The sequence below is a fragment of the Nyctereutes procyonoides genome, unplaced genomic scaffold (assembly GCF_905146905.1).
Source record: "Nyctereutes procyonoides isolate TBG_1078 unplaced genomic scaffold, NYPRO_anot_genome, whole genome shotgun sequence".
Taxonomy (NCBI): domain Eukaryota; kingdom Metazoa; phylum Chordata; class Mammalia; order Carnivora; family Canidae; genus Nyctereutes; species Nyctereutes procyonoides.
In genome coordinates, this window is record NW_026575131.1 from 38190769 (window position 1) to 38211585 (window position 20817).

The following is a 20817-nucleotide window of genomic DNA, read 5'->3' on the forward strand; positions in this document are numbered from 1 at the left end:
AAAATAAAAAAAAAAGAATATAAACAAAACCATGCATTTATGCTAATATACAAGGGGGGAAAAGCCTTAAGAGCATGAAAACATTCAGTCTAAAACTTTAGGCAACACTTATCCAAAGAAATTGCATTATTCAAGCAATTTATGTAATTCAAAGACTTAAAAAAAAAAGTTTAGTCCATTTCCAGTACTCACAGAGTAAAGGATTCTTCCAGCCTGCTGAGAGATCCACTATGGATCTCTTAAGTTATTTCAAAACACCTTTTCTGGGCAAGAGAAAAACCTGACACATATATATATGTAGCCCAAATGCCTTTTGATTATCTTTCAGTTACTTAAAAACACATTTAATACATACAAAGCAGCCACAGAGATAGAAAGTGACACAGCTCAAAATATTTTATTTGGAAATCTAAGGAGACTTCTGGCGATATGGACCTTAATTAAGACAGAATAAGGAAGAGAAGGTGAACAAAACATTCAGGACTCCAAGGAGCAGGGCCACAGGAGACAACTCTCTCTAAACGGCAATGCAGTGAAGCCAGGTCCAGGGACTCAGCACCAAGCACAACGAGGAACTGGAGCCATGTTTATATAATCAGTCAAGAAATCTAAATTCTAGCCATGCCTTATGGGAAACTAGTTGCACGACCTTGGTCAAATCAGTTCTCCCTCAGCTTCCATCATCCCTTTACACTACCCAGGAGATAGACAGACCCAAGTTCATCTTCCAGATTCTATGACAGCAGTTCTCAGAGGGTGGTCCAGGGACCCCTGGGATCCTCAAGACCCTTTCAAGGCAGCCACAAAGTAAAAATCATGCATAGGTTAAAGAGTCATTCAAAGTGCAAGATAGACCAATAGATTTTAATGCAACAGAATATAAACAGTTCTTTGATATAATTTCAAATTCTATATTACAATTAATCTTGAAACTACCACTAGTCAGAGTTATGGTACAGTATCAAAGAATACAATTATCTGAAAAGGCTGTTAACATAGTCCTCCCTTTTCCAACTACATTCTTCATCTACTTCAACAATACAGTAAGTCAACAAAACAGTAAGTCACGACATAAAGAAGCAGATCTGAGAATCTGTCTCTATTCAATCAGACATTTTCAAATTTTCAAGTGTGTAAAACAATTCTATTCCTAATTTTTTCATTTTGGAAAATATAGTTATTTTTTATTAAAAATTATTTATGTTTTGGACTACGAAGGGTGGAGCAGCAACATGGCAGTGCCTGGTGCAGGTGACTCTCTCAATGCTAAGAGTGGACAGGCCCCTGTGGCTCAGTGCATCGACCCGACCTGGGAGAAGCTGACTCCCGCGCAGTTGCAGTTCATGTGGCAAGTGGAGCTCGCCAAGTGGCAGAAGAGGCTGCCGCAAAGGCGGACCCAGAACATCCTGACCAGCCTGGGCATCGGGGCTGTGGTGTTAGCTATTTATGGCTACACCTTCTACTCCGTGTCCCAGGAGCGTTTCCTAGATGAGCTAGAGGATGAGGCCAAAGCTGCCCGAGCCCGAGCCCTCGCGAGGGCATCAGGACCCTGAACCAGATGGACACTGCACATCTCCAACCCGCTGGAGCTCCTTTCATGTGGTGGATGATGCCCGGTGACCCTGTGGAAATCCAAGCCTGCACACAGCATTGATGACCTCAAACTTGAACGATGATTGAGCCCAAGAATTTATTGCATTTGGCCAGGTCAAGGGAGTATTGCCCACCTTACACAAACTGTGTCCACTGAGCCCTTCTTGCAGTTTGTTTCCTTTTTTGAGAGCTGTATAACCTTGGCTTTTCTCAGGCTTTCAGACTTTGTGGTTTACCCTCTTTACCTCCCTGGGGCTTAGCTGTTATGGAGGTGGCAGCTGTGTATAATGTTGGAGCCTCAAGTGGGAAAGATGGAGTTAGGTTGAGAATAATAAACTGAGTCACCTCTCTTGGAGCCAAAAAAAATTATATATATATGTTTTAATAAATAATGAGTTTATAATTTTTTTAAAGAAATTGATATTTTTGTTTTAGTTTCTAACACAGTAAACATTGACCATTATAACCCACATAAACAAAAGCTTTTTGGGATCTTCAATAATTTTTAAAGTATAAAAGGATTTAAGAACAAAGTGTTTGAGATCTATGGTCTTAGAGTCCCTATTTTCAGGTATCATAAAGAAAAATTAGCATTTTTTAAAAAATGCAACAAACAGAACCACATTACATGAATAACATAAATGTTTAAACAGCTCCATTCTGTATTCAAACAAAAAGTACAAGATTAAACTAATATATTAATGATATACATGGGTTATTTTATAAATATAATTAACCATCAAGGGCAAACTTTCCCAGTGACTTAAGTTAATATTACATTTCCAAAGTCAAATTTTTACTTTTGCTATGGAATCTCGACTATCCACATGCCACTTTAAATAAGTGGTCAAGGATTGGGATGTCTGGGTGGCTCAGCGGTTTAGCACCTGCCTTTGGCTCAGGGCATGATCCTGGAGTCCCAGGATCGAGTCCCACATTGGGTTCCTTACATGGAGCCTGCTTCTCCCTCTGCCTGTGTCTCTGCCTTTCTCATTCTCTCTCTCTCTGTCTCTCATGAATAAATAAATAAAATATTTAAAAATAAATAAAACATTTTTTTAATTTTTATTTATTTATGATAGTCACACATAGAGAGAGAGGCAGAGACATAGGCAGAGGGAGAAGCAGGCTCCATGCACTGGGAGGCCGACGTGGGATTCGATCCAGGGTCTCCAGGATCGCGCCCTGGGCCAAAAGCAGGCGCTAAACCGCTGCACCACCCAGGGATCCCATAAATAAAACATTTTAAAAAATAAATAAAATGGTCAAGGGCTGAGGTTCCCTGTGCTTGCCCCCAAAGCTTCCCTAACTTAGGTCCTTCATCCAAGAGGTCACTGAGCAGCATATCCCTGCAGGATCAGTCCCAAGCATTTTGAAGAAGTAGGAAAACTCTAGAAGGCTGCTACTGAAGGAAGCAAATTTTAAAAACTCATTTTATTCTCCATGGAGTCAGCTGGAAAAAAAAGGGAGAAAGAGGGTGATAAACAATTGTGTTGGGAAGATATAAGCTAAAGCAGAGTGACAGCTTTGGCTACGAGAAGGCTGTATGATATAGGCTCTGCTCCTCAGAGGGACCTGGGCTCTGAAAAATTCTCTCCCTCTCTCTCTCAATCACAAACACACCACATGAACATTTTAAACCATCAGTATAATGTGAGGGTAATTTAAAAAAAAAAAGAAAAAGAAGAAAGTAAGTTTCCTGAATCTCTGAATACAGAGGATGAGGCATGAGAGCCCTGCAAACATTAGGCACCAACTTTGGTGAAGACTTCTCTGTATCTAGTCAACCTATCCACCAGACACAATCCTGAAAACCTCTAAGCCAGTAGCATTTCGACAAACCAAAGCTTTTAAAAATAAGACTATAGCAGAAACTCTACATAAATCCTTCTATAATACAAACAATAAACACAATTTTCCGAGTTGATATGGATCACTTTTGAGTTCCAATTGTCATTCATTTTAAAATAGCTGTAACTACATGGTATACAGGTTGCATACTATGGTTTTTCCTAAAATGGCATCTATTACAGACAAAAGTTTTAATGTAGGGCTACTATTTTATGACATATACTCATATTCCAAAATATTCTACAGGAAAAAATACAACATACTAACATGACTGTTTTTACATGGTTACTCAAGTTTTTCACTTTGGCTTTGCCAAGTGACTTGGGCACTCCGTGTGCTTAGCTCCTTAAACACAAAGGTAAATTCTTAATATCTTTTTTCTTTTTTTAAAGTAGGTTCCACACCCAACATGAGGCTTGAAGTCATGGCCTTGAGAACAAGAGTTGCATGCTCTACCAATGAAGCCAGCCAGGCAGGTGTCCCAACATAGGTAAACTCTTCTGGCTCTGCTTCTCTCAGTTCTAAAATAAATGGTAATATTAGTCAGGTGCAGACCCCTATGGTGCTTGTGGTACAAAACAAAAATGTATTTGGTCTTTTCCCTTGGTTCCTGGCAGAGCTCCCAAAATCCTTGGAATTTTCTGAGTGACAAGAGTGTCTTTTGCTGTTTACACTGAGCCTCCTTTTGATCAGACCTGAATTTGTGCCAATGAAGTGACTTGGGTGAGGCCCCCAGATAGCCTCAGGATGGGACTGGTCATCAGAAAGATTGAGTCTAGAAGGTTGGCACTTTCAGCCCTACCCACCAACCTCCCAAGATGGAGATGGGGAGCTGGAGATTAAGCTCTATAAAAACTCTTGAACATTTAGATTCAGAGAGCTTCTGAGGTCAGTGAACACATCAAGATACTAGATGGCACAACTAGAAAAAGTATTGAGCTCCATGCCACCCCTCCTCCATACCTTGCCCGATGCATCCCCTAGGCGTCTTCTTCCATTTGGCTGTTCTGAGCTACATCCTTTAAAATAAACCGGTAAACATAATCAAAGTATGTTCCTGAGTTCTAAGAGTCATTCTTAGAAATTACTGAGCCATTTTGAGTTTATCTTTGTGTATGGTGCAAGAGAGTGGTCTAGTTTCATTCTTCTGCATGTGGATGTCCAATTTTCCCAGCACCATTTATTGAAGAGACTGTCTTTCTTCCAGTGGATAGTCTTTCCTCCTTTATCAAATATTAGTTGACCATAAAGTTGAGGGTCCACTTCTGGATTCTCTATTCTGTTCCATTGATCTATGTGTCTGTTTTTGTGCCAGTACCACACTGTCTTGATGACCACAGCTTTGTAGTACAACCTGAAATCTGGCATTGTGATGCCCCCAGATATGGTTTTCTTTTTTAAAATTCTCCTGGCTATTCGGGGTCTTTTCTGATTCCACACAAATCTTAAAATAATTTGTTCTAACTCTCTGAAAAAAGTCCATGGTATTTTGATAGGGATTGCATTAAACGTGTAAATTGACCTGGGTAACATTGACATTTTCACAATATTAATTCTGCCAATCCATGAGCATGGAATATTTTTCCATCTCTTTGTGTCTTCCTCAATTTCTTTCAGAAGTGTTCTATAGTTTTTAGGGTATAGATCCTTTACCTCTTTGGTTAGGTTTATTCCTAGGTATCTTATGCTTTTGGGTGCAGTTGTAAATGGGATTGACTCCTTAATTTCTCTTTCTTCAGTCTCATTGTTAGTGTATAGAAATACCACTGACTTCTGGGCATTGATTTTGTATCCTGCCACGCTGCCAAATTGCTGTATGAGTTCTAGCAATCTTGGGGTGGAGACTTTTGGGTTTTCTATGTAGAGTATCATGTCATCGGCGAAGAGGGAGAGTTTGACTTCTTTGCCAATTCGAATGCCTTTAATGTCTTTTTTTTGTCTGATTGCTGAGGCTAGGACTTCTAGTACTATGTTGAATAGCAGTGGTGAGAGTGGACATCCCTCTCTTGTTCCTGATCTTAGGGGAAAGGCTCCCAGTGCTTCCCCATTGAGAATGATATTTGCTGTGGGCTTTTCGTAGATGGCTTTTAAGATGTTGAGGAATGTTCCCTCTCTCCCTACACTCTGAAGAGTTTTGATCAGGAATGGATGCTGTATTTTGTCAAATGCTTTCTCTGCATCTAATGAGAGGATCATATGGTTCTTGGTTTTTCTCTTGCTGATATGATGAATCACATTGATTGTTTTACGAGAGTTGAACCAGCCTTGTGTCCCGGGAATAAAGTCCTACTTGGTCATGGTGAATAATTTTCTTAATGTACTGTTGGATCCTATTGGCTAGTATCTTGTTGAGAATTTCTGCATCTTACACTGTTGGTGGGAATGTGAAATGGTGCAGCCACTCTGGAAAACTGTGTGGAGGTTCCTCAAAGAGTTAAAAATAGATCTGCCCTATGAACCAGCAATTGCACTGTTGGGGATTTACCCCAAAGATACAGATGCAATGAAACACCGGGACACCTGCACCCCGATGTTTATAGCAGCAATGTCCACAATAGCCAAACTGTGGAAGGAGCCTCGGTGTCCATCGAAAGATGAATGGATAAAGAAGATGTGGTTTAGGTATACAATGGAATATTACTCAGCCATTAGAAATGACAAATACCCACCATTTGCTTCAACATGGATGGACCTGGAGGGTATTATGCTGAGTGAAATGAGTCAATCGGAGAAGGACAAACATTATATGGTCTCATTCATTTGGGGAATATAAATAATAGTGAAAGGGAATAGAAGGGAAGGGAGAAGAAATGGGTAGGAAATATCAGAAAGGGAGACAACATGAAAGACTCCTAACTCTGGGAAACGAACTAGGGGTGGTGAAAGGGGAGGAGGGCAGGGGGTGGGGGTGAATGGGTGACGGGCACTGAGGGGGGCACTTGACGGGATGAGCACTGGGTGTTATTCTGTATGTTGGCAAATTGAACACCAATAAAAAATAAATTTATTATTAAAAAAAAAAATTACTGAGCCAAGGACACCTGGGTGGCTCAGCGATCGAGTGTCTGCCATCGGCTCAGGACATGATCCCAGTGCTGGGATAAAGTCCTGCATCAGGCTCCCTGCAAGGAGACTGCTTCTCCCTCTATGTCTCTGCCTCTCTCTGTGTGTCTCTCATGAACATATAAATAAAATCTTTTAAAAAAAAAAAAAAAGAAAGAAATTACTGAGCCAAAGGAGAGACTCATGGAATTCTTGATTTACGGTCAGTCAGAAGTATGGGTAATCAAGGACTTGCAGCTGGCATCTGAAGTAGGGGCAAGTCTTACAGGACTTCGTCCTTAGCCTTAGGGTCTCTGCTAAATCGAGATAGTGTCAGAAATGAATTGTTGGATCCCTGCTCGGTATCTGGAGAATCAGATAACATCCCAGTGCCACAAGGATTTAAGTGACAAATCACAGAAAAAAAATTATATCTGAAAAGTGCAGAAAGTCGGAAGATCCACTGTTTCTTGACTTCCCATGTACAAAAATAAATTGTGTATTTACTTCAATGCAAGAGGTAACCTGCACCTTTAAACTATTAAATGTCACATTTCTGGTGGACTTAGATTATTAAGTGGTACAGAGATTAAAAATGAAAATCCGTATTAGGTTCATCTCTCAAATCACAAAAAAGGAAAAGAACCACATATCAGTCAAATCTGTTTCAGATGCATTCTTTCCTGTATTTCTAATGGACGATAAAAACTGATTAGGAGAAAACTCACAGAACCAATAAGGATCATTAGTAATTTAAGCAGTTCAAAACATATAGAGTCTAACCATTACTTGTCTATTAGATACTTCCCTTAGCCAACAACACACCCTCTTACACTGCCAAATTTATTAGCAGCTGCCAAACGTGGAAGAATAAAAATGAGTCCTATTCAAACACAACCCCTTTCTTCTCAAAGTGGCAGCACCCTTCTCTAGAATGCCATGAGGAAGTCAGGATTAGAATGCGAACTAGAAGGTAAGAATACTGGGGCTAACTGTGTACACCCCACCATATATGTAAAATAATTCTTGAAAAATTGTTTCAGATTAGAGGAGACTAAATGCAATGTGGGATCCTGGATTAGATCTTGGACCTGGGGAAGAAAATAGCTATAAAAGCCAGTCCTGAGGACAACAGTTGAAGCAACTGAATATGAACTATGGGTTATACAATAGTATTGTATCAGTATCATGTTTCCGGATTTTGAGACTTGTTTTGCGGTTATATTAGAAAATGTCTTTGGGGTGGGGGGCGGTGCTGGGTGGATTGGTCCATTAAGCATCCAACTCTTGATTTTAGCACAGGTCATGATATCAGGGTCCTGAGACTGAGCCCCCTGTCTGGGCTCTCCGCTCAGGGGGAAGACTGCTTCCCCTCTCTCTCCCTCTGCCCCTTAACCTACTCATGTGTACAAGCATACATATGCTTGCTCTCTCTCTCTCTCTCTCTCTCTCTCTCTCAAATAAATAAATCTTTAAGAAAAAAGAAAATGCCTTTAGGAATTACACATGCAGCATTTGTGTATTTAAGAAATACACAATGAAATTAAAAATCTTCTAAAAGACAGTTTAACAAGAGAATAAAATCATCTATTCCTAGTTCTCCAAAGATTTAAACACCTGAGTACGAAAATCTTATTTCAAAGTACAGAATTGAAAGATTACCTATCTGACTATTCTCTATAGTTAATTAGTAACACATCAGTATGAAACTTCCTTTTAAGACACAAAAATGTAGGGTTAAAAGGCTTATAATTAAGCTTCCCAGCATCCCCATGTGCAGACAGAATGTCCTCTTGGTAGGAGATAGGCCTCTCTCTCTCTCTTCTCTTGAGCCCAGCAGGAGCTGGAATCATCTCTGAGGCAAGTCTCACCTGGGTTCCCTCTGGAAGGCTCTAGGTCTGGTCAATGTCATAAACAAATAGCACCCCACAGGCAGGTAGAAATTGGACTCACCAGCTCACCCTCCCTCTTTGTATAGATGTGGTCCAATCTGAACAGTCTTCTAAGGAGCCTTATGTAATTTATCTAGATTACATGTTTCACTGTTACTTATGGCCAAGGTTACTGAACCTGTGCTCAGTTCTTAGGCTCCTACACACACATACACACACACACACACAGATGCATGCGCATGCATGCACTTCAGCATTACAGAAATAAGGAGTTTAAAATTCATACCACTGAACCACTTACTTAAGTACACTTGCCCTATGTCTCTCTCTGGTCATGAGTATTGATGAAAACAGTGATATCTGAACATTAGCAAAACTAAGTGGAAAAAAGAGTGTACACTTGACCTAAAGCCAATATAGTGAAGTAGAAAAAAAAAACTGCTTCTTTCAAACTTCTCTCTTCTCTGGGGAAAAGCATATGGAGTCTGGACAAAACTCAGGCTTCAGATTTTGTAAGTAAGAAGAGGACCTGCAGGGGGTGCCTTGGTGGCTCAGTGGGTTAAGCATCTGCTTTTGGCTCAGGTCATGATCCCAGGGTCCTGGGATGAAGCACCAGAGTCTGGCTCTCTGCTCAGTGGGGAGTCGGCCTCTCCCTCTGCACCTCTCCTCCACTCATGTTCTCTCTCTCATGTGCATTCACTCTCTCAAATAAATAAAATCTTAAGAAAGAAAAAAAGAAGAAGAGGACCTGCAGGAAAACCTCACCTCTATAAACACAAAATAGCAGATGTTGACCATCTCTCAAAGACTGGAACATGGCTTGTGTAGTAGATGCACACACCAAACCAGGTACCTCTCATCCCTCTTCAGATAAAGATGCTTTATTCCATGAAGACAAGCCGTAACTTCATTGCACCATATAGGATGTACAGAAACCAAGATAATTCACACAAGAATCTTATGGCCATGATACTGTCTTGGTAGAGGGGACAAAGGGCACAGATTGAGATGAACAAAAAGTCTGAGGAAATACTTTAAAGAAAAAAGTAACTGACAGTTATTTTGTAGAAAGAATGGTCAAAGGAAAAGGCAGAAAGGTTAGTGATGAATTCAGTCCAAAACCTAGGTATGATATAAAAAGACACTATGCTAGGCATTGTGGGAATAATACAAATATATGCCTCAAAGAATGATGCAGAGTAAGAAGCTATAAGACTATCTGACTCCAAAACAGAAAGAATCAATGTCATTTTGCGACACCAAAGAAATCTGTAGCATTTGAGTAAATAACAAATACCAAGTCAAATCTAGTCTTAATTTAAAATGATGTCCCATGGGACGCCTGGGTGGCTCAGCGGTTGAGCGTCTGCCTTTGGCTCAGGGAGTGATCCCGGAGTCCCAGGATTAAGTCCCACATTGAGCTCCCTGCATGGAGCCTGCTTCTTCCTCTGCCTGTGTTTCTGCCTCTCTCTCTCTCTGTGTCTCATGAATAAATAAATTTTTTTAAAAAATAATAAAATAAAATGATATCCCTAATACAAAAATGGAAAATGACATTTTTGTCCCACTAGGAAATTTACAATGCATTTTCCCCCTAATTATACTAAACATTTGCCCTAAATACATTCACACTCTCTTATTTGATCCCTGGTGCCCAAGATATTCATTCACCCTCATGCAGTTAAGGGTACAGTCCAGACCTACATGGTTTCTCTCAAACCAGGGTGAGGCTGCCCTGGAATTAAACCACAAGCCTCTGCCACATCAGCACTTACTATGCCGACCTACAACAGTTGGCAACCACCATCCTAGAATAATCTAGTTGACTGAGAGTGAAGAATAAAAGTGGAACACCTAGAGACAACTGCCAAATCTCAAGGGCAGAGACTCCAGGCCTGTGTTTGGGTGAGACTAAGGAAGTTCCAATCTTCTGATCATTTACTCAACAATTAGTTATTACTACTTGTTCTTGTGGCTTGTTCTCAAGTGAACATTGCCCCAGCACCATGGCCCAAATAAAAATGTACAAAAAGGAGAAAAAGAGTGACAAAAAAAGGAAAAGATGAGGAGGTAATCCTTCCTCCTGCTCACCACAGCATGCAAGAATGAGTGTGACTCACTGTTACATCACAGTGAAGCTAAACAAAAAACCTAGCTAAGTCAATGATGGCTCTGGCATAGTTAGAAATACAGGGCTAGAGGCTGCCACTCTGCCAACCTAATTGAGAAACTACTAAACTACTACTGTCACAGGTAGTTCCAGAATCTCCTAATCCCATTAAATAAAGATTAAAAAAAAAAAAAAAAAAGGGCAGCCCCGGTGGCACAGCGGTTTAGCGCCGCCTGTAGCCGGGGGCGTGATCCTGGAGACCCAGTGGTTTAGGGCCTGCCTTCGGCCCAGGGCATGATCCTGGAGTCCCCGGATCGAGTCCCAATTCAGGCTCCTTACATGGAGCCTGCTTCTCCCTCTGCCTGTGTTGTCTCTGCCTCTGTGTGTGTGTCTCTCAGGAATAAATAAATAAATTCCTTAAAAAAAAAAAAAAGAGCTATACTCTCAGAAAAGAGTGGTGTAGAAAAAAATCTAACCACCAATAGAGAAGACAACATAAAAGCTTATGTCAACCTAGTTTGGAGGAAGGATAAAAAAATTCAATCTACATGGTCCAAGAAATTAATCAATACTAAAATGGTCCAGGAGCACCTGGGTGGCTCAGTCAGCTAAGCATCTGACTCCTGATCTCAGGTTAAGTCTTGATCTCAGGGTCATGAATTTAAGCCCCACATTGGGCTCCATACTGGGCATGAAACCTACTTAAAAAAAAGGTGGGGGGGGCACCTGGGTGGCACAGTCAGTTAAGTGTCCAACTCCTGGTTTCAGCTCAGGGCCGTAAGATGGAGCCCCACACTGGACTCTGCGCTCTGCGTGGAGTATGCTTGAGATTCTCTCTCCGCCCCCTCTCCCTCAGCCCTTCCTGATCAAATAAATAAATAAATGAATCTTTAACAACAACAAAACCACTAAACCAAAGTGGTGCCAGGCAAGTGATAGATACGAGTTGCCAAGAAGTAAATGTAACACATCCCTGGGACATACCTCAACCTGAGCCATGTATGAGTCCCATAGATAAAACATTACTGAAGATGAGCATACAACCCCAAATTACAAACACATAAGCAATTAATCAAACAAAAGTTTTAGTTTCCTAAAAATTTCTGATAATAAAACTACCAGATTAAAGGAGATAAACTACATACTATCTGAAAAGAGGCAGAAAAAACTTTAAAACCAGGACGTCTGGGTGGCTCTGTGGTTCGGTGTCTGCCTTTGGCTCAGGGTATGATCCCAGGATCCAGGATTGAGCCCCATATTGGGCTCCTTACAGGGAGCCTACTTCTCCCTCTGCCTGTGTCTGTGCCTGTCTCTCTGTGTCTCTCATGACTGGATAAATGAAATCTTTAAAAAAAAAAAAAAAAACCTTTAAAACCCATGCATGATGACAAAAGCAAACAAACTCTTCACAAACTAGATGAAAACTTCTTTGACTGGATAAAAGGAATCTACCAAAATCCACCACCCAAAATAATAAATAAAAATTCTGACAGACAGCCATCCCGAAAAGTCATTTCTCAGCATTAAAAATCAGTTTCAAAAAAAAAAAAATCAGTTCATATAACACATTTAGTATGAGACACTGGGGCATACACTATAAATTCAGGAATAAGATACAACTGCATGCTACCAATACTTCTAGGATTCTTTTTTTTTTATTCTTTTTTTAAATATTTATTTATTTACTTTAGAGAGAGAGAGTGAGCGCAAGCAGGAGAAGGGGCAGAGGGAGAGAATACCCAAGGAGATTCCCACTGAGCGCAGAGCCCAACATAGGACTCAATCCCAGACCCATGAGCTCAGGACCTGAGCTAAAACAAGAGTCAGATGTTCAATCAACTGAGCCACCCAGGCACCCCAGAGTTGTTAGAGATTCTAACAAACAAGTAAGACACACACACACAAAGCATAGAGATTGAAACAAAGAAAGAAATTGTCAACAATAGAGGATCCTATTATTTCAACATAGAAAATCTACAGGTAAACTACTATTAGAAATACAGAAAAGTGGGGATCCCTGGGTGGCTCAAGGGTTTAGCGCCTGCCTTTGGCCCAGGGCACAATCCTGGAGTCCCGGGATCGAGTCCCGCGTCGGGCTCCCAGCACGGAGCCTGCTTCTCCCTCTGCCTGTGTCTCTACCTCTCTCTCTCTCTCTATGTCTATCATGAATAAATAAATAAAATCTTTAAAAAAAAAAAGAAAGAAAGAAATACAGAAAAGTTTAGTAAGGCAATTAGATGAAAGAACAATATGGAAAGGTCTATCTTTTAAAAATATTTTTTTATTTGTATTTATTTGAGAGAGAGAGAGAAAAAAAAAAACACACAAGCAGGGGGAGAGGCAGAAGGAGAGGGAGAAGCCAACTCCCTCTGAACAGGGAGCTCAATGCAGGGCTCAATCCCAGGGCTCCAGGAACATGACCTGAGCTGAAGGCAGACACTTAACCGACTGAGCCACCAAGGCACCTCAGATCTATCTTATTTCTATACACAGTCAACACTCACTTAGAAAGTATAATGTTAAAAATAATACCTACAAGAGTAACAATGACCATAAATTGTCTGGCAATAAATCTAGGGAAAGATATGTAAGACTTCTGCGGCAAAAAGTGTAATGCTTCACTTAAACAGACCTAAATAATCAGAAAGATTTGACATGTTCTAAGATGGACACTATTACAAAATGTCAACTTTCTCTAAAAACTCCACGCACTTCTAATCAAAATCCCAAGGCACAAAATATGTAATATAAAGGGAAAGATCAATAAATTTCACTACATCAAAAATGAAAATATAAACAAAGATAAGCAACAGTCTGGGGGATATCTGCAAGCATAGGACCACAATATACGAGAAACTCTTAAAAACCAGTAAGAAAATAAAAGATACAACTAGGTAACTCTTCAAAGAGAAAACTCAAATGACCAAAAACCATTTCACACACATTTGAATAATTGGAAATATCTAGCAAGGTTAAAGATTCCCAGCCCTATGAATCATAAATTTTGCCCTTAAAAAATTCTAGAACAGGTATACAAGGAAATTTGCAATCTACATTGTATCATTGTAAGGATCAGTAGGCGGGGGGGGGGGGGAGCAATCATTCATCATTCATTAATAAGAAAATGCACAATTGTTGTCCTCTCACCTAATGGAATATTATAACACAACTTAAAAATAAATGAACCAGAATATAACATAAATCAATATGGATAAACTTCAATAACATAATATTAAGTGAAAAAGAAAGTTACAGAAAATTAAATACAAGATAATATCCATTTATATAAAGTTTTAAAATATACAAAACATCTAATTGTTGTCAAGAAAACATACATGCAGTAAAAGAAGGAAAACATGCATGGGAATAATATATAATTCAGCAGAGTGTTACTTCTGGGGGTAAGGAACTAAATGTGACTAAGAAGTTAAATATCTTCACTCTGGTTTGTTTTTTTTTAAGTATGAATATCTGAAACAGAATTATGATATAATATTGAGATATGACAAAGCTGGAGGGTCATAAGTATTTTTTGTTATATTATTCTGATTACTTTTCTATATGTTTGAAATAAATGAAATGAACAATATTTAACCACTACCCAAAATAATAAATAAAAGTTCTGAGAGGCAGCCATCCCTAAAAGTCATTTTTCAGCATTAAAAATTAGTTTCAAAAAAAGCAGTTCTGGGGCACCTGGGTGGCTCAGTCATTTGAGCAACAAACTTTGGCTCAGGTCATGATTTCAGAGTCATAGGATCGAACCTGAGTCGAGCTCTGTGCTCAGTGTGGAATCTGCTTCTCCCTCTCCCTCTGCTCCTCCCCACCCCCACCCGAAAATAATAATAAAATAAATAATAAAAATAAAATCCTTTAAAAATCAGTTTCAGCTCTTATGATGGAAACTTGGATAAGTGGAGATTCATCACATCATTCCAGCTGGTAACCCAACCCTCAATCACCTTTGTCAGTGACTTGGGGACACACACTACTGGCAATATGATCTGCTGAGTTTCCTTCCACAGGCATGCTAAGTTTCACAAAATTCTCACATTAGTTCCAACTGTATTAATATGTATAGATTTTTTTTAAGTAATAAGAATCAACATTTGATTAACATAAACACACTGTGAAGGAAGACCATACTTGCCAATTAAACAGGACAGCATCTAGGCTAGTTTCTTCAATAGGCTATCTCTGGTTTAGACAAGAAGCCAATATCCATGGTGTACTAAAACCTAAGAATATTAATTAGCCTCTTCTTTAGAGGGTTAAAGGAAAAGAAAACTCCATGTTTGTTTGTTAGTTTGTTTTTATTTTAAGTGGGCTCCATGTCCAACATGGGGCTTGAATTCAATACCCTGAGATCAAGAGATACATGCTCATGCTCATGTTCTACCAACTGAGCCAGCCAGGTGCCTGAAAAAGGAAGACTCCAAGAGCACTCCTTATACTCCAAGAGCACCCCTTATGCCTCATATCTAGCCCATTTCTAACTCCTTGCTCTGTTTATATTTGGTTAGGTGTCCTAGATAACAAACTTCACATCTTCATTTATATATAACGTAGGATTCCAAGTCTACTGTATTTTACTAACTGGCCCACAGTAGGCATGTGTTTTCCTATGTAAGGCAGAGAGATAAATTCCTTCATTCTTTGGAAAGGATATTCCTGGACTGTAGATTTCCTGGGTCTTTACCAAGCCCTGGCAGCAGCTTCAAGGACTTCAGAAGATTTATTATCTATACAACACATTAACACCAGGATAAAGACATTACCACCTGCTGACTCAAAACCCCGAAAAACACATCAATAGCTGAATCAGTTATTTAAGTCTGCTTTCCAAAAAGTGTTTCCTCTAGTCTGCCTCTAAACTTGACAGAAAGTATAGTGATCCTTCCCTTATCTGAGATGGTCTTCCTTCTGATCTATCATCAGAAGATCACTGGTAACCTAACACTATGTCACGATGCCTAAGTCATCCACCTCACTTCATCTCATCACACAGGCATTTTATCATCTCATATCATCACATGAAGGGTGAGTACAATAAAGATATTTTGAGAGAAAGTGACCACATTAACATAATTTTTATTACAGTATAGTTATAATTGCTCTTAATTATTGTTAATCTCTTACCATATCTAATTTATAAAATTCAACTTTATTGTAGGTATGTATGTAGAAGAAAACACAATATATACAGGGTTTGGTACTATCTGCAGCTTCAGGCCCCCCACTGGGGCTCTTGAAACATATCTCCCACAGGTAAAGGTCAGCGAGGGGCTGTTGTAATCAATTTTTAAGGAAGATTCTAAAATAACCACAGTATAATTAGGGAACTGAGAGGAACATTAGTGAAAGGAAAGGGATTATGATCGTGGAGGACAAGCTGATACTCTACCACCTAGTAACTAATCCTCCCATACCTGGGCATTTTCCAGTGTCAGGGAAAGTCAATACTTCCATTATCTGCAGACTTAACAATCAGTTAAAACTCACTAAATGTACTACCAAATGCTTACACATGGAAAAGAGTTAAAAAGGAATAAACCGTTCTCAGCAAAATGATAAAGCAAATACTATGGTACTACTACATTCTAACTGGTGACCCTTGTGATTTTTTATAAATACACTGGGGCTGATGGGGGGTGGGTGGTAGAAGGTAGAAGGAAGGTATAGAGACCATGACTTTACAAACCAAGAGGTTCTTTTACTAAAATTCTCTGGGAGGTGCTTGGGTAGCTCAGTAGGTTTAGGCATCTGACTTTTGATTTCAGCTCAGGTCATGATGTTGGGGTCATTGGGTAGAGCCCCCCAACAGACTCTGCACTCAGCATGGAATCTGCTTGTCCCTCTCCTGCCACTTCTCCCCACGTGCACACATACATGCACACTCTCTCTCTAATAAATAAATAAAATCTTTTGAAAAATAATAAAAATAAAATAAAATAAAAATGCACCTTCTCTGTACTCTGTCATAAAGAGGCTCTGCAATCTTGGATCAAGCTCTTCTATGAAGCTTCAGAGAATGAATAGAAGTGATGATGGAGAACCAGTACTTGAAAAGCTCAAATACCATATAAAACCAAAGCCAGTATTGGTTTGGCTCCTGGGGTTCTAGTCAACAAAGAATACTGAGTAGCAGTAGAGGTCCACTCAGCTCAGTATTTAGCATACTCTAAGTTCAAAATATGGCCTAGATCTATACTCTAAAAACTACAGAACACTTATCAAAGAAATTGAGGAAGACACAAAAAGATGGGAAAATATTCCATATTTATGGATTGGAAGAATAAATATTATGAAAATGTCTATGCTACTCAGAGTAATTTACACATTCAATGCAATCCCTATCAAATTACCATGGACTTCCTTGACAGAATTAGGACAAATAATCCTAAGATTTATATGGAACCAGAAGAGACCCCAAATAGCCAGAGGAATGTTGAAAAACCAAAGCTGGGGGCATCACAATGCCTGACTTCAAGCTGTGTTATAAAGCTGTAATCATCAAGACAGCATGCTATTGGCACAAAAACAGACACGCAGATCAATGAAACAGAATAGAGAATCCAGAAATGGACCCTCAACTCTATGGTCAACTAATCCTCAACAAAGCAGGAAAAAATAACCAATGCAAAAATAGTCTCAGGATGTCTGGGTAGCTCAGTGGTTGAGCATCTACCTTTTGCTCAGGGCATGATCCCCAGGTCCTGGGATTGAGTCCCACATCAGGATCCTCTCGGGGAGCCTGCTTCTCCCTCTACCTATGTCTCTGCCTCTCTCTCTGTCTCTCTCATGAATAGATAAATAAAATCATTTAAAAAAAATAAACAAAAAAAAAACAGTCTCTTCAATAAGTGGTGTTGGGAAAATTGGACAGCCACATGCAGAATGAAACTAGACCATTCTCTTACACCATACACAAAGCTAAACTCAAAATGGATGAAAGATCTAAAAATGAGACAGGAATCCACCAAAATCCTAGAGCAAAACACAGGCAACAACCTTTTTGAACTTGCCCACAGCAACTTCTTGCAAGACACATCTATAAAAGCAAGGGAAACAAAAGCAATAATGAACTATTGGGACTTCATCAAGATAAAAACCTAGGATGCCTAGGTGGCTCAGTGGCTGAGCATCTACCTTCGGCTCAGGGTGTGATCCCAGGATCCGGGATCGAGTCCTACATTGGGCTCCCTGTGAGGTGCCTGCTTCTTCTGCCTATCTCTCTGCCTCTCTCTCTCTCTCTGTGCCTCTCATGAATAAATAAATATTTTTTTAAAAAAGATAAAAACCTTCTGCACATCAGAGGAAACCATTGACAAAACTGAAAGGCAACCTACAGAATGGGAGAAGATATTTGCAAATGACATATCAGATAAAGGGCTAGTAACCAAGATCTATAAAGAACTTACCAAACTCAACACCCAAAAAGCCAAACAATCTAGTCAAGAAATGGGCAGAAGACATGAAGAGATATTTCTCCAAAGAAGACCAACACACAATAACCACATGAAAAAAATGCTCCACATCACTTGTCATCAAGGAAATATGAATAAAAACAATGTGATACCACTTGACACCAGTGAGAATGGCTAAAATTAACAAAACAGAAACCAACAAATGTTGACGAGGATGCAGAGAAAGGGGAACCCTCTTACACTGTTGGTGGGAATGCAAACTGGTGCAGCAACTCTGGAAAACAGTGTGGAAGTTCCTCAAGAAGTTAAAAATAGAGCTACCCTATGACCCAGCAACTGCATAACTGGGTATTTATTTACCCCAAAGATACAGATGCAGTGAAATGACGGGACACCTGCACCCCAATATTCATAGTAGCAATGTCCACAATCGCCAAACTGTGGAAAGAGCTGAGATGTCCTTCGACAGATGAATGGATAAAGAAGATATGGTGTGTTTATATACATACATACACACAATGGAATATTACTCAGCCATCAGAAAGGACCTACCATTGACATGGATGGAACTGGATGGTATTATGCTGAGTGAAATAAGTCAACTGGAGAAAGACAATTATCATATGGTTTCACTCATATGTAGAATATAAGAAATAGTGAAAGTGACCATAAGGGAAAGAGGGGAAACTGAGTGGGAAAAAATTAGAGCGGAAGACAAATCATGAGAGTCCTAACTCTGGGAAAGAAACAAAGGGTTGCAGAGGGGGAGGTAGGTGGGGGGGTAGGGTAACTGGGTGATGGGCATTAAGGAGGGCACATGATATAATGAGCCCTGGATGTTTTACTGTATGTTGGCAAATTGAATTTAAGTTAAAAAAATTTTTTTAATTAAAAAATAAACAAAAAACATGGCCTGGGAGAAAAATCTTGCAAAGATGGAGTAAAACAGGAAATAGAGCCAGTTAAAAAGATAGAGGAAAGGCCAGAACTGAGAACTATTTAGGAGATAAACAGCTAATGGAAGAAGACTGTTCTTCAAGTCTCAGTGAAAGTGTAAAAGACACATGAGGCATCTCTTCCAGGTTTCTCTAACCAATGCCTAGGGTGCTGCTGTCACCTCCTCCTCAGACACCAGCCCAGGCTGGAGACCAGATGTCATGCATATGCCAGCTTTTACTATCAGCAATGTTGAAGAGGAAGTGGGTGTATCACAGAGTGGTGTTAGAGAGACTCAGGTTAAAGGCACCACTTAACTGGAGCAAATTATTTACCTTCTCATCTGAGTAATGACACCTTACACATCAGGTGCAGTAAGGTTTCACAGAGCATATGACCCAGCAACATAAGTACTTAATAACCTAGCACAATGCAAACAAATACTACATCAATGTGAAACTTATTACACTTATTACAAACTTATAGCCTTATTGCAGCTCCAGCCCATTTGAAAACTCCAGTAGGTGAGACTGCCCAGTATACAGTAGTATGTTGGTTCTCATATATTCAACCAATGTTCCACTTAGGGAGAGACCTGTTTTTCTTTCCAGTGTGTGTGTAACATCTTCTACCATAATATGTACTATCTGGTTTCTAAACAAATAAAACTGTTTTTGGAGAGCTCATCTCTGTGGACAGCAGCTGAGTTACTGTACAGTTTTACCCAAAAGTTAAGTAAAAAATTGGTCCTATGCCCAGAAAATAGGCATTCCATCCAGACAAAACTGGATAAACCAAGTCTACAAACAATGAGTGAATAAAACAGCAGGGAAGAGAAGAATACACAGACAGTAAGAATAACCCACACCAAAAGGCCCACTCACAGAACCAAATAGGGCTCTGAAATATATCAGTTCATATCTGCAGCAATCAGGTGAGGCAAAAGTTAACAAGTTAACTATTAAGATACCACCAAAGTTACTAAATGAAAAATATCCAGGACAGAGATATTCTCCCTTTAGGCTAGAAATAAGATTTATGTAAGCAGTAAGAACCAAATGTTCTACCCACATTAAGATTCAAGATTCCTTGTAAGAGGCTAGATAGCTTGAGAGACATAACCTGGGAAAGGAAGAATATCAGCAGATACAAAATTTAAACATATTAAATGTGAAAGACAAAACAGTTTTCACTTCAATAGGCTACCTTACTGAGCTGCTACTATTGCACAGATTTGATTTCTTGCAAGTAATGCAATGATTTTATACTTCACAAGGCACTCTTTGCTACTTTCACTTATGGAATAATAGTGCGAGAAGTGAATCTTCAAGGGAGAAAAACTAGACAAAATGCCCTTGATGTGAAATTGTTAAGATGCTATCATAGTACATGGTTTCAATTTAATTTTAATTTAATAAAAGAAAAAAAAATCAAGCCTTCCTCTAAGCATCTAAAATGTTTTTTAAAACATTTAATATGAAATATCCACTCTAGTGTCAATAGATGAGAAACAAGTCTAGAAGGGACCATCTGATAGATGAGACCAGGTCACAAGTCTCTCTGATGGAGAAATTTAGGCTGAGACACTGGTTGGGTCAATTGCGTGAATTCCAATTTGCCCTAATCAGAGCTTGCAAGACAGACCTGGTGAGGTTCATGAACAATTAAGTCTACCAATATATGAAACAGATGGCTCTATCAAAGAGGCTTCTTACCTTTACAGGAAGAATCTGAGAGCATAGACACAGTAGAACAAATTTCAGGAAAGAGTTTCAAGACCATTTTTATAATACACTTTTTTTTTTTAAGATTTTACTTATCTATTCATGAGAGACACAAAAAGAGAGAGAGGCAGAGACACAGGCAGAGCGAGAAGCAGGCTCCAAACAGGGAGCCCGACGTGGGACTCGATCCCGGGTCTCCAAGATCACACCCTGGGCTGAAGGCGGCAGTAAACCACTGAGCC

General features: G+C 39.5%; 2 protein-coding genes across 3 annotated transcripts in view; one reads left to right on the top strand and one right to left on the bottom strand.

Annotated features, from left to right (window-relative positions):
* The window catches only part of RAD54L2 (RAD54 like 2), a 125637-nt gene that overhangs the window by 87047 nt on the left and 17773 nt on the right, over nt 1–20817 (bottom strand). The window lies entirely within an intron of this gene.
* On the top strand, nt 1233–1553 carry LOC129521428 (cytochrome c oxidase assembly factor 3 homolog, mitochondrial-like). The gene has a single exon (XM_055342817.1). It carries the CDS (start codon nt 1233–1235, stop codon nt 1551–1553), a length of 321 nt encoding a protein of 106 aa, XP_055198792.1.

Coding starts and splice junctions, on each gene's coding strand:
- LOC129521428 (XM_055342817.1), top strand. CDS start 1,233: ATGGCAGTGCCTGGTGCAGGTGACTCTCTCAATGCTAAGAGTGGACAG.